Below are 16,811 nucleotides of genomic sequence, written 5' to 3'. Positions count from 1 at the left end.
CTTGTGGCGTGCTTATTTTGTTTAAAAAAAATATGAGAACTTTGAATATGTATTGTTTAAAAGTTTGTAAAAACCATTTAAAAACTTTTTGACAATATTGTGAACTTTAATATTTAGAGCTTTGAAAAAAAAACCTGTATTATTCAGTATTGAAAAGGAAAACATGGTTTTAAAATCCACTGATGTTTCTTTACCATGGGAATCCTGTAAATAATACTATTTGATTTGAAGGGATAGTTCACACAAAAATGTAATTTCGACCAAACCCGACTTGTTTCTTACATGGAGCACAAAAGGAGAAGTTGGGCAGAATGACAGACACCACTCGTTTCTATTGCATCTTGTATATTTTTCTTTTCTTTTTTGGGTGTATTATTTTCTTAAAATATCTCGACTGGAAAGCTGCTCTTAAATTCAGGTGATAGCCTAAAATTGGAAAATTAAAATTGACATAATATGTTTGTTTTTTTCACTTGTAAATGGTGATTTTGGAAATATAATTGAGCGTGTTTTTGGGTGAGAAAAATGTTTGTTTTGGATTTAGAAGCTGAGTGCGCAAAGGACTATTGCGTCATGGGATCAGTACTATGTACTTACCTCTTAATCTAGTACTGTTGGGGGTATTTTTCTTTTAATAATCCTAATATTTGTTGTATGAATGGACTAAACGCACTAGAATGCAGTCTATGGGTTACACTTGCTAAACTACGCCAGCATACAGAAACCCGCCCTTCAGCTCGGCTCTACTAGGCGGATGAAACCGAGTCGTTCTGGGGGAAAGTCAAGAGGAAATGCCATGCCATGCCGACGCCTCGGTGCTCAAATTTCCCTACGTGTACGCTGCTGTTAAAGGAGCCGTTACCACTTTCATCTGGCTCTCTCCATTTGTGTTATGTGGTCATAGTTCGATATGTGAAAGAACAGGCTGTTACATTAGGTTTTTCTTAATCGGATGGTGCCTAAAACTGATCCCACCCGGAGTGTCTCCTCCTACCGCTGATATGACAGTCTCCGCAGCCTCCGCAGCACAGAGACGCGGCACTGGCGTGGATGCCTGAAAATGCGCTAAAAGGTGCGTTTGTTTAGTTTTTCAAGCTTTGAATTTTACCGTGTTTGAGCATGGCAATAGGCTACGCCTTTTTTAAGTTACATTGGGCTTGAAGAACAGGATTAAATGTTGACATTGACTCCTTAGATTCCGGTGATGTGGCCAATTTCAGGTACTTTCAATAAAAGACTGTTTGTTATGAGAAGCTTACTTAGGACTTTGAGGCCGGTCAAACACGTCTTAATGTTTTTCTTTAAGGTTAAGGTTTTCGAAGCTCTTGTTGAAAAAAAAAATCACACGTACGCATCGGCTTTCCTTTTAGTTTCTTTGTTGTTGTCTTGAAGTCGCTTCTTCCGGAAAAGCAGAAATGTCATTATCATGTCATCAGAAGACCCTGTACAGAAGACCCTAAAACAGCTGTAGAAACGGAACAAAAACACCGAACAAAAAGGAGCAGGAGAAACATGTGAACAAAAATGAATCAAATCATCCTAGTGAGTCGAATCTTTTCATCTGTTCGTTCAGTGACCCTGTGTTACATCGTTAATGCAGGTGGCGACACATGAATGTCTTTTTTATGTGTTAGGATTGAGTCATTGAATTCGTGAATCATTCACTCAACTGATTCGTTTCTATCTTCCCCTAAAATTTGGGTTTACAAATCCAAAGTTGCCATTCACGGGGAACACATTTTTTGCCTTTAAAAACTTGAAAAACAGGGTAGTGTAGGACTAATAAATAAAAAGCAATTCATTGTCAGAGAAGTGTTTTTGAAACTTGAACTTATTAATTTGAGCGCCGCATTTTTATAATACTGTTGTGTGAGATGCTACAAAAGATGAGAGCACAGTGGTCGAACACATCCATCTAGCACGTGTAAATAAAAAAAACAATGACCAAGCAGCACAGTGGAATGCAAAAACACATTCCCTCTGAACGGTCCCTAAGGGTGTTTAAAGTCGGCATGAAATGGAAGCTGCATTAGACTTTTCTTCACTACTGTAATTTATAACTATGTGAAACTGCTTCTCAAACAAGAAAAAATGTAGGGCGAGGCTTGATTTTGTCCATCGGGAATGTTTGGATTGTTGGATTGGTGTGGTTTGCTGTTGATGTGATCTCATGTTAGTTGTCCTGCCTTCGCACTGGTAAACATCATCAAAAAAGAGGAGACATGTCAATGCAAGATGGGAAGAAATTTTGATTAAAGGCACATGAATAAAAAAATAATAATAATAATGTGCATGGATAAATAATTTTCATCCAATGAAAAGCTCCTTCACAGCCCTCACTTGAATGCTATTTGCTCGTGCTATATTCAGATTACTTCAGTAACTCAGAATGATTCATTCAACTAAAAGATTCATTCAAAAACTCTTTCATACATGAACGAAAAACAACTATCTCCAAATCCAGATGTGTTGTAGGTTTTAGACAAATGTTCAATTCGTTAATATTCAGTTACAGATGAAACAAACTGAAAAATTTGTATGGTGAATGTGACCAATTGCACCCTTCCCCCTCTGGTCTACCTGAACTTGAAAAGTAAACAAAGAGGAGTTTGACAACTTCATACTAGAACTTACTTTTGTATCTCCACCTAATATTTTGCATAGTTTTCTATTTTTAAAATCAGTTTTGTATCTTTGTTTAATAAGATTATTGCCCCCTCCTTTTTTTATATAGGACTGTAGCAAGGACGTTTATTTTGAGGATGCAGAATATACAAGAATGTGTTTCCCTGCTCTTCTGGTGCTGAGAGCCCAAAGCCCCCCGGATCAGGTGGAAAAACCCGGACGGCAGTGACTTGGTTACCATCATATAAGAAAATATGGCACCTCAACAACCTTCCAGCACGGAGGAGCAGACAGGGGAGCTATGTGAGCCTGAATCTGAGGGAGAGAAACAAGGACCAGGACCCCCTTCTGATCAAAATCATCCAGTTACCTACGATGCTCCAGATGGAGGCTGGGGATGGGTGGTCCTGGTGGCTACCATTCTTGTCTTAGCTCTGACACTGGCCTTCCCAGCCTGCATTGGCATCTTCTACTTAGATCTTCAGGAAGAATTTAAAGCCAGTAACAGTGAGACATCTTGGGTGCCGTCAATAATGACGTCAGTTCTGCACGCCGGAGGTAAGGATGTTATATAGTCAGTTGGTGTTTAGAAGATGCTTAACAGTTTGTAATTTCTTCTCCACTAGCACAACCAAACAAAATTGCAAAAATAATGATTTTCAGACAGGTTTCCCAAACACTTTGCCCATCTTCCATTGGTCAGACAAACAAAAAGTCTCACCCCAAAACTTACGAGCCAATGTGGTGAAATCAGGCTGTTTAAAAAATGTTTTGAAAGTCACAGTGTTTTCACTTTTTGGGAGAATAAACCTATGAATGGCTTTCTTATATTTGTGTCTGGATAGTACACTGGGTCCCTCTTAATTGAAATACCTCCACTCCAGAGACTTGTTACTTTTGCAGCAATTTTATTAAAAAAACATTAATTAACAATTAAATTAAATACCGAATTATTTAACTCGGCCACTCTGTAATTTGTATGCAATAAATTTATACTCCTTTATTAACCCTCTAGTATTCTTAACTTTGGGGTGATTCTGGTGGTCAAAATGAACCAAAGACAAGAAGTATAAACATTTTTTTGTGTGTGTGCGGTATGTGCGTCCGTGTGTGTGAAATATATGTACTATATTTTAGTATATTTTGTATTTAATATTTTGTATTTCGGGGGGATTTTATGAGACTAAACAATATTAATCTCAAAATTCACCAAGTTTCGTACTATTCAGATTAAGTAAAGCATTTTAAATAATCTCAGATGACCAAAGACTACCAGAGGGTTAAAGGGTTATTTCACCCAAAAATGAAAATTCTGTCATTAATTACTCACCCTCATGTCGTTCCACACCCGTAAGACATTCGTTCATCTTCGGAACACAAATTAAGATATACAGATCTTTTGTTTCGAATCAGTGGTTTGGAGCCCTGCCAAAGTCACGTGACCCATTGAAATTTCTAAACACTTATGATGTAACGAAGCCTCATTTACTGAAATAACTTGACTTTGGCCATTATTTCGTTTGATACGCGCTCGAAACCACTGATTCGAAACAAAAGATTTGTAAAGCTTCGAAGCTTCATGAAGCAGTGTTCTGAAATCGCCCTTTACTAGATATTGTTGAATAAAGTCGTTATTTTGTTTTTTTGGTGTAACCAAACATTAAGGTTGAACCACTGTAGTCACATGCATTGTTTAAATATATTTTTAGTACCTTTCTGGGCGTTTGAAAGTCTAAATTAACTTGCTGTCAGTGCAGGCCTCACGAGCCATTGGATTTTATCAAAAATATCTTAATTTGTGTTCCGAAGATGAATGAAGGTCTTACAGGTTTGGAACGACATGAGAGTGAGTAATATAATGCATATATTTTTACATGCAGCAAATCAAAGTAGCACTATGCATAATTTTGTTTAATCAGATGTCACCCTCTTAATCGGGCAACTGCACTGAATGCATAAGTAGGCAATTCATATAGTGTTAAAAAAATCAGAGATATTAAGTAGATATGGAGTAGATATGCTATAAATAAACGTGTTTTCTCTCCACTGTGAGAAGGAAGTTGTGGTCATTATTTGTTGATATCAGCTACAGTTCCATGTGAAAGTATTCATACACCTTCATTTTTTTCACATGTTATGTTGCTGCCTTATGTTATACTACTTTAAATGGCCTTTTTTCACATTAATCACCATAATGACAGCAAAAAACAGATGCCAACTTTTCAAATGTATTAAAAAAAAAAAAAAAAAAAAAAAAAAACTGAAATAATTACATTGCATAAGTATTCATACTCTTTTCTAGGACACTTGAAATGTAGCTCAGGAGCATTTTTAATTTCGCTTGTAGATGTTAGAACACTTCGAGTGGAGTTAACTTGTTGCAAATTCAATTGAATGGGTATGATTTGGAAAGGCACACACCTCTCAATAAAAGGTCTAAAAGCTGAAAATGCATATCAGAGCAAATACCAAGCCATGAGGTCAAAAAAGGAACTGCCTGTAGAGTTCATAGACACGATTGTATCAAGACACAGATCTACCAAAAAAAACCCCTCTGCTGTATTGAAGGTTCACTGGAGCATGTAGCCTCCATAATCCTTAATGGAAGAAGCTGGCCTCCTGGCTAAACTGAGCAATCGATGGAGAAGGGCCTTGCTTAGAGTGGTGACCAAGAAGCTGATGGCCAGCTCCATGATCATATATGAAGATGGGAGAAATTTACAGAAGGACAAACATCACTGCAACACTCTACTTATCTGGGCTTATGGCAGAGTGGACAGACTCAAGCCTCTCCTAAGACGCATGAAAACCCACTTGGAATTTGAAAAAAGTACCTAAAGGACTCTCTCAGACTATTAGAAACAATATTCTCTGGTCTGATGAACCTCAGTTCCAAAGCGTCATGTCTGGAGGAAACCAGGCACTGCTCATCAGCTGCACAATACCATCCCGACAGTAAAGTGTGGTGGTAGCATCATCATGCTGTGGGGGTGTTCTTCAGCGACTGGGACTGGGGGACTCAGAGTAGAAGAAAAGCTTGACACAGCAAAATATAGAGTTAGCCTTAATGAAAATCTGGCTAGTCCAGAGCATTCAGAACCTTGGACAGGGCAGAAGGTTCACCTCCCGACAGGACAATGACCCTAAGCACACAGCTAAGACAATGCAAGAGAGGCTTATGAACAACTCTGTGAATGTCCTTGAGTGGCCCAGCCAGAGTCTGGCCTTGAACCCAATCAAACATCTCTGGAGAAACCGGAAAATGTCTGTCCACCAATGTTCCCCATCCAACCTGACAGAGCTTGAGAAGATCTAAGGATTGGCAAAAAAAAAATCACCAAATGCAGATAGGCAAAGCTTATCACATCATACCCAAAAAGACTTGAGGCTGTAAATGTGCTTCAACTAAGTACTGAGTTTGAATACTTATGCAATGTACCACTAGAACAATGTTATATATTTTGTCGACTTGTGTACCTACATTATCCCAAATGTTTCCAAGAATGTTTAAATCCAGAGAAATAAGCAATTTTAACCAGGACACGGATCGTGTCCATGCGTCGCCTATCAATGATATCATAACCGTGTTACCCTCGATTTCCAGTTTCATTTTGTAGAAATCATGGAAACACCAAAGACGCTTTAATACAGTATATTATGTTTTATTAGACAGGTGAGCCACTGTTTGAATACATTCATTGACAGAAAACAAATCATTATTATATAGCTCAACACAGTAAGTCTTATTGTTTAAATCTCTCTTTTTTTATTTACAGCGAGTACCATGTTTTACCATGCCTAATATCAATCTAGCTTACTGCAGTGTGCAACAAGTGTCTCATAGTAGCCGCCGAGCGAACTCACAGAGTAGCAGTATAACAACTTTCAACACACAGATGCATCTAATATGATAAGCGCTGCGTAAGCGCCCACATATGCATGACCGGAAGAAGCGGAAGCGGTCGTCTGCGGCATAATAAAAGCTCCACTGCTTTCGAGCCCTGTGTCGCGCTCGCGCTTGTCTCTCATTAGAGATTTTCAGCCCCACCCTGCTACATACTACAGTAATGTTAATAAATCTTTAATACATTAGCTCATCCATGAATATGATTTCTGCCCTAGTCACATCGGATTCTTTTCCACAGGCTGTAGACGTGAAGACTGCACCTCCCATGATTCCGCAAAATCAAGGCGTCATCAAGCTACGCCTTCGTTTTGAATAAGCGACCTCTAGCAGCGAAAAATTACATACTGTTCCTTTAAATTAAAGTGGTTTAACATAAGGCAGCAACATAACAAAATTATGAATACTTTAGCAAGGCACTGTATATTAGCTCCAGCAGATATGGTAATTAAAAGTCATTGTGAATTTGGCTTATAGCAGTAATTGTAGCAGTTGTAGTAGTAATAAAAAAAGAGGAACAGCTTGATCCAACATCTATTACACACACTTAAGTGTACCTCTTGAACTGCCATGTGCCAATTACTTGTGTGTTGTTGACATTAGCTTAACATATTTGAACAAGGCAGTATTATATTGTTCAAGGCAGTTCATTGGTGGTGTTTTGAGCAGCTGGTTGTTGAAAATGAGCTGTAGGATTATGACATATGCTGGGACGTCAGAATAAGCCATCTCAAATTAAAGCTTTTTTTACCATAAGCATTTTTTCTTCCAGGTCCTCTCTGTAGTGTGCTGGTGGATCGCTTCGGTTGCCGGGCGACAGTGATGTTTGGGGGAGTGCTGAGTGGTTTAGGGATGGCGATCAGCTCTTTCTCACATTCCATAGTTGACTTATATATCACTACTGGGGTCATCACAGGTCAGTAAGTCCTCAGAATAAGTGATTATGACATCTTGTTTGATCTGTAAAAGAGCAACAGCAGCGATTACATGAACGGCTTTGCGATTATATAAAGTGTTATCACTAAGCACTTTACCGGCTGACCTGACATGAATAAGAATATGAATACAAATATGATGTGGTTATTTCTTGAGCAATGTCACACAAGAATCCTGTTGTGGTTATTATCAGCATGGCTGTTTGGCTACAGGCAGTCAGTACAACACCACTACTGCGAGATGCTGTTTTTATTATGTATATTTTATTAAAATGACCACCCACAAAAATAGTTCCAAATGTTAAAAATGGATGTACTGTAGCAAAAAGCAGAGTGATACGACCAGAATAAAAATGTAAATTATAAATAAATGTATTATTTATTATATAAGTTTATAGATTGTTATTAATATAAATAAAAATTTATATATTTTTATAAATATATAAATTTATATTTTTTTATTTATATTAAATTTTAATTTATATTTTATTAATAAATACTTGGTAATCAATAAATACTATTATTATTATTATAACTATTATTATTCATAATATAAATGATAAATGATTATGAATAAAATAAATTATAAATAAATGTATTTACAGTTATAGCTCAGATAGTTGACTTGTAAGTAAATAATACATGAGCATTGTTTTATTTATTTTATTATTATATTAGTTAATAGTTATTTTATAGATAATTAATTATTACAACCCGAATTCCGGAAAAGTTGGGACGTTTTTTAAATTTGAATAAAATTAAAACTAATAGACTTTAAAATCACATGAGCCAATATTTTATTCACAATAGAACATAGATAACATAACACGTTTAAATTGAGAAAATGTAAAATTTTATGCACAAAATGAGCTCATTTCAAATTTGATGCCTGCTACAGGTCTCAAAATAGTTGGGACGGGGGCATGTTTACCATGGTGTAGCATCTCCTTTTCTTTTCAAAATAGTTTGAAGACGTCAGTTAACTTAATTAGTTGTTAGATGTTCTCCCAGCTAAATCTTTTCAAAATGTCTTGCTTTTTCAGCCATTTGTTGCCCCTGTGCCAACTTTTTTTAGACCTGTAGCAGGCATCAAATTTGAAATGAGCTCATTTAGTGGATAAAAGTGTCAAATTTCTCCATTTAAACATTTGTTATGTTATCTATGTTCTATTGTGAATAAAATATTGGCTCATGTGATTTGAAAGTCTTTTAGTTTTCATTTTATTAAAATTTAAAAAACGTCCCAATTTTTCTGGAATTCGGGTTGTAGATAATATTGTTTAATCATAATTTAATCATAATTAAATGTTATTTAAATGCATTTATTATCAACAGTCAGTTACTGATTTTATGTATTTATTATTCATAGATTATTAATTTATTATTAAATTATATACTAATAATAAATGCAGTTACAGTATTATTTATTATTGATTGGTTATTAATTAGTAAACCATTTAATAACAACACTGATTATAGTTGACATGTAAGTAAATAATAGAAACTACCAAAAGTACAATGAACTTCAGTTTTGTTATGTAGATATTTAGCAAGTTTGTAATCCATCAGTCAGTTCAATATAATAGTCCTCTGTTTACTTTACAGGTTTGGGTTTCTGTTTCAGTTTCCAGCCCGCTGTCACCATACTTGGCCACTACTTTGTGCGCCGTCGTCCTTTTGCCAATGCGATGTCCTCCACTGGTACTGCTCTGGGTCTGTTTACATTGCCATTTTTAGGTGACTATCTGCAGAGTAAGCTTGGATGGAGAGGGAGTTTTCTGGTGCTTGGCGCTGTGCTGCTCAATTGCTGTGTTTGCGGAGCTGTCATGAGACCGGTCAGGCCTCGCAAGTCCAGAAAGTCAGAGGTGATGAGCAACGGTGCCGGACCCCCAGGCAAAAAGGGATGTGCGTTGGGCATCTGTCAAAGTTTTGCATCGTTCCTCAGAAAACACATGGCCTTTGACCTCTTCTGCAGTAACCTGCGATTTCGGGTGTTTTCATTGGGCATCACTTGGATGATGCTGGGGTTTGTGGTGCCACTTATTTACCTGGTCCCTTATGCATCAGCTCACAATATGGATCCAAGCCGAGCCGCCCTGCTGCTTTCCATCCTGGGCCTTGTCAACATCTTTGTGCGGCCTCCCGTCGGAGTGCTCTTCAGCCTATCCTGGTTTAAAGGTCGACACATCTACGTTTTTTCAGCCGCACTCATAATAAATGGACTCAGTAATAGTATATGCTGCATTTCTGCCAGTTTCCATGTTCTGTTAATTTATGTGCTGATGTACGGGCTGTCCATGAGCGTGGTAGGCTCACTGATGTTCACCGTCCTGATGGATACAGTGGAGATGAGTCGATTCCCATCTGCGCTCGGCCTGCTGTCTATCATGGAAAGTGTCACACTGTTGATAGGACCTCCCCTCGCAGGTAACACGAAAACTTTGTGTTTTGAATTATGTGTGATGTACAGTACTGTGCAAAAGTCTTAGTCCTCCATTAGATGTTGTTTTAGCAATGGTATAATGACCATATAGAATTATTTCTCAGTCTCTTTATTAGAATATAACCAGAAAATACAGGAAATTTTTATGCAGTATTAAAAAAAAGAAAGAAGAAAAAATCTGAAAAAAAAAAAGTACTTCTATCCACCTTATTCCTGACTAGCCTACTGCGTTTCGAATTATGGGTTCCACTTCCGGTTTGGGGAACTTCCAATTAAGAGAGACTAAAACGAATCGTTTCAAATCATAAGGTTGCCCTACAAATAAAGCTTATCCGTCAGTTTGACTGAATGAGCTGTCAATTTTTTTTTCATGTTTTATTTTCAGACATCATGAGAATAACGTAACGGTTGGTATTTTAACGTAACGTTATAACAGCAATATCTATGGCTAGAGCTCTTTTCAGTCGCTGCTTTCTATTCTCGTGATTATTTTCTTTTGTCCCATTGCATACTGCTGTAATAGTATGAAAAAGGACAACATATACTGCACATTTGTGGTCTGTTCTCCCGATATAATTTATGATATATATCCCATTAATACATTCACTGGAATGCACGAAGAATCTCTCGTTTTTCTCCTGAAAGCCTCACATCTCTTTCCAGGTTTGTTTTCACAGGTAAATACAATTTATTATCTAGAAAAATGATGGAAATCCCTTTGAAATAGTATCACGCAATGCTGAAGTTCATGAACATTTTTTATATCTGTATTACATAATACAGATATATATCACTATAGTTATATTTAACCCGTCCGTTATTTCTGTGGAAAGAATCGCGCTTTTTCATGGCCTGTTGAAAGTACCTTATTGATGCTTTTTACACTTTTAAATGTCCTTTTAATGTTCGTTGGTTAAAGGGTGAGTAGAATAATGTCATCTCATTGCACCCAGTTTAAAAATAAAACGTATAATTGCGTTCATAGAGCGAGCCTTTCACTGACTGTTTACAGCTTAACGGAAGTTACACCCATAATTCGCAAAGAGTCATGGGGCGTAGGAATAAGGTGGATAGGCCAAAGTGGCCTTTAGTGACCTCCCTACACTTGAGCAATAGCAGGAACCTGGCTATCTTAAACCTAAATGGAATGTAAAAGGACTGGAAGGCCAAGAAAACTTCTCAGTTTTTCTTCTTTGAGAAACTGGAAGAAGTCCAGGAGGTCACACTAAATACTCATTTTTGCTTAAAGAAGCCATTTTGTTTTAGAATTATTTTTACATTTTGTGTACATATTTCCTGTATTTTCTGTTTCTATCGAAACAAGACCAAAAAATAAATATGGATGGTCATTAAAACTTTGCTAAAACAACAAAGCTGGTTATGGCCTATGACTTTTGCACAGTACTGTACGTCGACAGCACCATATCATGTGTATGACTCAAATGAGGTGAACACAAGTATTTATGAGTTGGGGAGTCATAATTACGACGTCAGGTGTGTTCAAGTCAAGTCAAGTCACGTTCAAGTCAGGTGTGTTCAAGTTCACCCAAAAATGAAAAATCTGTCATCATTTACTCACCCTCAAGTTGTTCCAAACCTGTATGAATTTCTTTGTTCTGCTGAACACAAAGGAAGATATTTAGAAGAATGTCAGTAACCAAACAGATCACATCCCCCATTGACTACTATAGTATTTATTTTCCCTTCTATGATAGTAAATGGGGGACGAGATCTGTTTGGTTACTTGGAAAATGAAGAACAATGAATGAACATCAGTTGTTTTGCTTATTCTGTTTTTAATTATTTGAACATTTACCGTTTGCTGGAGATTTTTCAATGACATGCCCCAACTCATAAACTCGCAGCTCAAAGAAAATCCAGAGTTTCCCACTCATAATTCTGACTCATAAATTCTTTCCAACATGACTTAAATGCAGCGACAGACCAAAAAACATCTATAGGCCTCTAAACTCCAGATATTGAAAACAGACAGGGACAGTTTTAAATGTGGTCTTGCTGGTATTTCAACATTTGTTCCTGCCCTAGATTTGAGACAACAAGTATAGTTTCTATAGATATAGCAGGGCGTTTCTAGCTTTTCATCAATGGTAGGGGATTCAGGTCTAGCAGCTCCCTGATAAACAAGAACATTTTGTAATGTAAAAGGTGGTTGACATGAAATACTTTTGGAAAAGTTGGAAAGCAAACTGCATTTATAGCTATTGTGCATTCAGGAGCATTCAGGTGACCTAATATTTATTGAAAGCCTATTTAGAACTTTTTTACTTTAAAAACTTTAGTTGTCACAACACTGGTGATCTGGTGAATCTGTATCTCTTTTTAAATCTCATTTAACTTAATTTCATAGACTTGCATTTAGTGTTTAATGTGTTTTATTTTTTTAATATATGATTTGTGAGACACTTTATTATGCTAAAAGGTGCTATTTTATGCTATTTTTGCTAAAAGGTGCTATACACAATTTTTTATTTGTATTATTTCAAGTTTATTTATTTCATTATTTCAAACTGTGCAGCACTCAACTCTACAAACATAGCTTGACTTTTAAAAGTAAAGTCAAGTCTATTTTTTAAAAAGTGAAAGTTGGATTTGTGTTGAGTTGAACCTCCTCTACAGTTGTATGACCATCTGCCTTTTATTGTTGTTTATATTTACTATTTAAAATAAACTACAGCAAGCAACTATGTCATTAAAGTGGTGAACATTTAGTTAAAAAGTAGTGACCATTAACAGTACTTACAAAAAACTCTTTCTGTTACAAATTCATAACAATTTTACCCTAAAATCCTGATGTAAAAAAAAAAATTGAATGAGCACATAATGCGTTAACTAACTAAAAATCCAACTGCTCTTATCCTGAATTCAAATCTGCCTCGGATCAGGAAATTAATGTTTTTTCCTGTCACGTCTCAACTGTCCCCAAAAAAATGTAAAGTCCCCAAAAAAATGTTAAAGACATTCCCAACTATTCTTGCCATACATAAAGAAGAAATCAATATGATATCAGTGAGGAGGTGTGTGCCTCTGTTTGAGTAAAAAGAATGGAATGTCTCCTCCAATGTAAGCACTAATCTGGATTTGCGTGTTGGTGGGAACGAAGGCTGTGTTCTCAGTCAGGTCAAACTTACCCGGCTCTTTCTCACACAGAAATGTCATTATTAGTTGGGCCAAGCACAGCCTAGCACCTTGGAGTGCTACTAATACACATATTTTTGGCTTACTGGTCAACCTTATATTAGAAAAAGAAACATTGAGTAGAAACGATTGTATTGATTACAAATAACATTTTGTCATAACTTCTAGTAAATTTCATGTTATTTTTTTAGTTGTCTGTCCAGAATCATGGGAGAACCATAGGTCTCTGTTTGAAACTGTGATTCTTAAAGGGATAGTTCACCCAAAAATGAAAATTATCCCATGATATTCTCACCCTCAAGCCATCCTAGGTGTATATGACTATCTTCTTTCAGACGAACACAATCGGATATTTAAAAATATCCTTGCTCTTCCATGTAGGAGTATCGTAATCTTAGATGCCTCTCTCGGTTCAAACAAATCGGGCTGTGCAACAAACTCAAGTTCCTATTCTCTTATATTGAAATCCTCTGACATTTCTCTTTAAAAATTCTAATTTTGGACTTCTAATTCATGACCGGTGTTTTGTTTTCCTCTATCCTCTGCGCTTCCACCTTCGTCGATATGTCATGTGTCGGGTCAGAGTTTACTCTTCCGCCAGAACTAGACTCGTGTACGACAGAAGCCAGTTATTATAGTTTATAAAGTCATATATATGTATATTTTTCTTACAAAAACCCATCACTTCTCATCAGAAGGCCTTTATTAACCCCCTTGAGACGTATGGATTATTTTTTATGATGGATGGATGCACTTTTTTGGGCTACCATTTAAAACTTGGAAGAGCCAGGTTATTTTTAAATATATCTCCGATTAGGTTTGTCTGAAAGAAGATAGACATATACACCTAGGATGGCTTGACGGTGAGTAAATTATGGGATAGTTTCCATTTTTGTGTGAACTAACCCTTTAATTCATCCAGAGTCGTGCAGCTCTAGCAAGGGCACACTAAACACTCTATCAAAAGTGATCAGACATGTATCACGGTTTTGACAAAAATATTTAACATTGATATTAATAAGAGCCATTATTAACAATTGAGCACCAATAATTGCAATTGATAATAATTGCACACCAAATGAGCATATTTGAATAATTTCTGACATTGAAGACTGGAGTAATGGCTGCTGTATCTTTGATCAAATAAATGCAGAATTCTTTCAAAAATCATTTAAAAATCGTAATTATTCCAAATTTGTGACCTTTAGTGTATAGGTTTATAATTTATTTATTTATTTGTTCTAGATATGAAAGGAACTGTTAAAGGGTTAGTTCACCCAAAAATGAAAATTCTGTCATTAATTACTCACCCTCGTGCCGTTTTACACCCGTAAGACCTTCGTTGATCTTCGGAACACAAATTAAGATATTTTTGTTTGAATCCGATGGCTCCGTGAGGCCTGCATAGGGGCAATGACAATTTCCTCTCTCAAGATCCATAAAGGTACTAAAAATATTTAAATCAGTTCATGTGAGTACAGTGGTTCAATATTAATATTATAAAGCGACGAGAATATTTTTGGTGCGCCAAAAAAACAAAAAAAACAAAATAACGACTTATTTAGTGATGGCCGATTTCAAAACACTGCTTCAGGAAGATTCGGAGCTTAATGAATCAGCGTGTCGAATCATGATTCGGATCGCGTGTCAAACCGCCAAACTGCTGAAATCACGTGACTTTGGCGCTCCGAACTGCGGATTCGACACGCTGATTTATAACGCTCCGAATCTTCCTGAAGCAGTGTTTTGAAATCGGCCATCACTAAATAATTCGTTATTTTGTTTTTGTTGGCGCACCAAAAATATTCTCGTCGCTTTATAATATTAATATTGAACCACTGTACTCACATGAACTGATTTAAATATGTTTTTAGTACCTTTATGGATCTTGAGAGAGGAAATGTCATTGCTCCCTATGTAGGCCTCACAGAGCCATCGGATTTAAACAAAAATATCTCAATTTGCGTTCTGAAGATGAACGAAGGTCTTACGGGTGTAAAACGGCATGAGGGTGAGTAATAAATGACAGAATTTTCATTTTTGGGTGAACTAACCCTTTAAATGTTATCACATTTCTGTACCTCTGTTACAGGAATGCTTGTGGACAGTACTGGACAATACACGTATGTGTTTCTGGCCTGCAGCATCTCAGTGGCCTTATCAGCTCTGTTCCTTATGGTTTCCTTTTACTGGCTGGACTCCCGTGATGCAGCCCAGAAGAAAAGTTCACCAGCGTCTGGGTCTCCAGCTAAGCCTGTAATCAATATGTCCACAGACTGCCAGTACAGCAGTGTGCCTACAGATGGTGACAAGACAAATAGCCCATCATCAGAAGCAGAAAATGTCACAAATGTATGACCTGGATCAGAGTTATTTACACTGGCTTTTGGAAAGATTCTCACATCACTGGTTTGCCTTACACAGTATATGCCATGGCACTACATTGCCATTCATTAATGCTGTCCTCGTAATTAAAAAGTAAAAATTATATCACTTCTTCATTCCTGATCTAAAATGACAGAATGTTGAAGTTATTTGCCCAGGAAATTAAGCTATTTGAAGTCAGGAAATTTTGATTTCATCTCATGCCTTTAATATTAATTTTCCTCAATTTTTTGCCAGTTACACTTCCGTTCAGTTTGGGATTGGTAAGATTTTTGAAAGAGCATTATTTGATAAAAATAATATTGTTTAAAATAACTGCTTTCTATTTGATATATTATAAAATGTATTCCTGTGATGGCAAAGCCATTACTCCAGTCTTCAATGACACATGATCTTTCAGAAATCATTTTAATATGCTAATTTGGTGCTCAAGAAACATGTATTATTATTTAATCTTATTCTAAACATTTTTGTGGAATCAGTGATACATTTTTTTTCTGCATTCTTTGATAAATAGAGTTCAAAAGAATAGCATTTATTTGAAAGACATTTTCAATCTTTTGTAACATTATAAATGTCTTCAGCATCACTTTTAATTTAATGCATCCTTGCTGAATAAAAAAATAATTTGATTTCTTTAAAAAAAAAAAAAAAAAATCTTACCAACCCCAAACTTCTATATCACACTGTGTTGTTTTATACACCATTTGTGTCATAAAACCCATGCACTGAAAAAAACCTGATCCTTATTGGAAGATTGTTGATCTAATATCTCTACACATTCATCACTGTATAACAAATCAGGAGAAAATTGTTTTGCTGTTATTGCACATGGGCTCTTAAGGTTTTCTCAGTACAAGTACAGACCCCCATTTAACCAAGACGCATTAAAACAAAGACTTCTGGTTCTCAGTAAGTGCTTGAGTACGAGAATACTTAAACATGTTCCCTTGGGTTGTTGTTAATTTCATGGATTAGTACTGAATGAGATAGTGTTTGAACTGAGTATACAAAGGGCCCATTTTTATTGAGTGTCATGAATTATTATTTACTGCTGAACAGAACAAGTGTTACATTTCAAATGCTGATTTATATGTGAACTCCTCATGTAAACTGTTGTTGGTCTCGTCTTAGTTGCTCTGTTGTTTTGTTACTTTGCCAAAGCAAGTGACCAGCTTCTAAAAGCGTAAAGGTCTGTGAGAGTATAATTTATATCACAGTGTGTAATATAAAGTATTTACTACAATAAAAGAGTTTATTTCTGTACTTAGTTTAAATTTAATACTATAATGTAAGCAGATAAATGCTCTGCTTTTTCTTTTGCTATCAATAAACAAGCAGAATTATTGTTTGGACTTTTATT

At 36.2% G+C, this 16,811-nt stretch overlaps 1 protein-coding gene across 2 annotated transcripts; it reads left to right on the top strand.

Moving 5' to 3' along the window:
* The first annotated feature begins 548 nt into the window (after nt 1-548).
* On the top strand, nt 549-16,796 carry slc16a5a (solute carrier family 16 member 5a). 2 transcript variants are annotated; one of them, XM_051913873.1, is made up of 5 exons: nt 549-1,072; nt 2,735-3,183; nt 7,302-7,445; nt 9,070-9,891; nt 15,156-16,796. In XM_051913873.1, the coding sequence occupies exons 2-5, from the start codon at nt 2,880-2,882 to the stop codon at nt 15,419-15,421; spliced, it is 1,536 nt and encodes a 511-aa protein (XP_051769833.1). In that variant the 5' UTR covers nt 549-1,072; nt 2,735-2,879; the 3' UTR covers nt 15,422-16,796. The 2 variants fall into 2 exon arrangements, with proteins under 2 accessions (XP_051769833.1, XP_051769834.1); XM_051913874.1 differs by lacking the exon at nt 549-1,072 and adding an exon at nt 1,387-1,542.
* Nucleotides 16,797-16,811: the final 15 nt, after the last annotated feature.

The sequence above is a fragment of the Ctenopharyngodon idella genome, chromosome 12, assembly GCF_019924925.1.
Source record: "Ctenopharyngodon idella isolate HZGC_01 chromosome 12, HZGC01, whole genome shotgun sequence".
In the NCBI taxonomy this organism is placed as follows: Eukaryota; Metazoa; Chordata; class Actinopteri; order Cypriniformes; family Xenocyprididae; genus Ctenopharyngodon; species Ctenopharyngodon idella.
Note: the sequence above shows the minus strand (reverse complement) of the source record. Positions and strands in the feature narration are given on the sequence as shown.

Bases quoted from the DNA above. Each gene is read 5' to 3' on its own strand.
- slc16a5a (XM_051913873.1), top strand. From the start codon at position 2,880: ATGGCACCTCAACAACCTTCCAGCACGGAGGAGCAGACAGGGGAGCTA. The intron at 7,446-9,069 runs GTCAGTAAGTCC...TTTACTTTACAG, and splicing joins CACTACTGGGGTCATCACAG to GTTTGGGTTTCTGTTTCAGT. The intron at 9,892-15,155 runs GTAACACGAAAA...CCTCTGTTACAG, and splicing joins GATAGGACCTCCCCTCGCAG to GAATGCTTGTGGACAGTACT.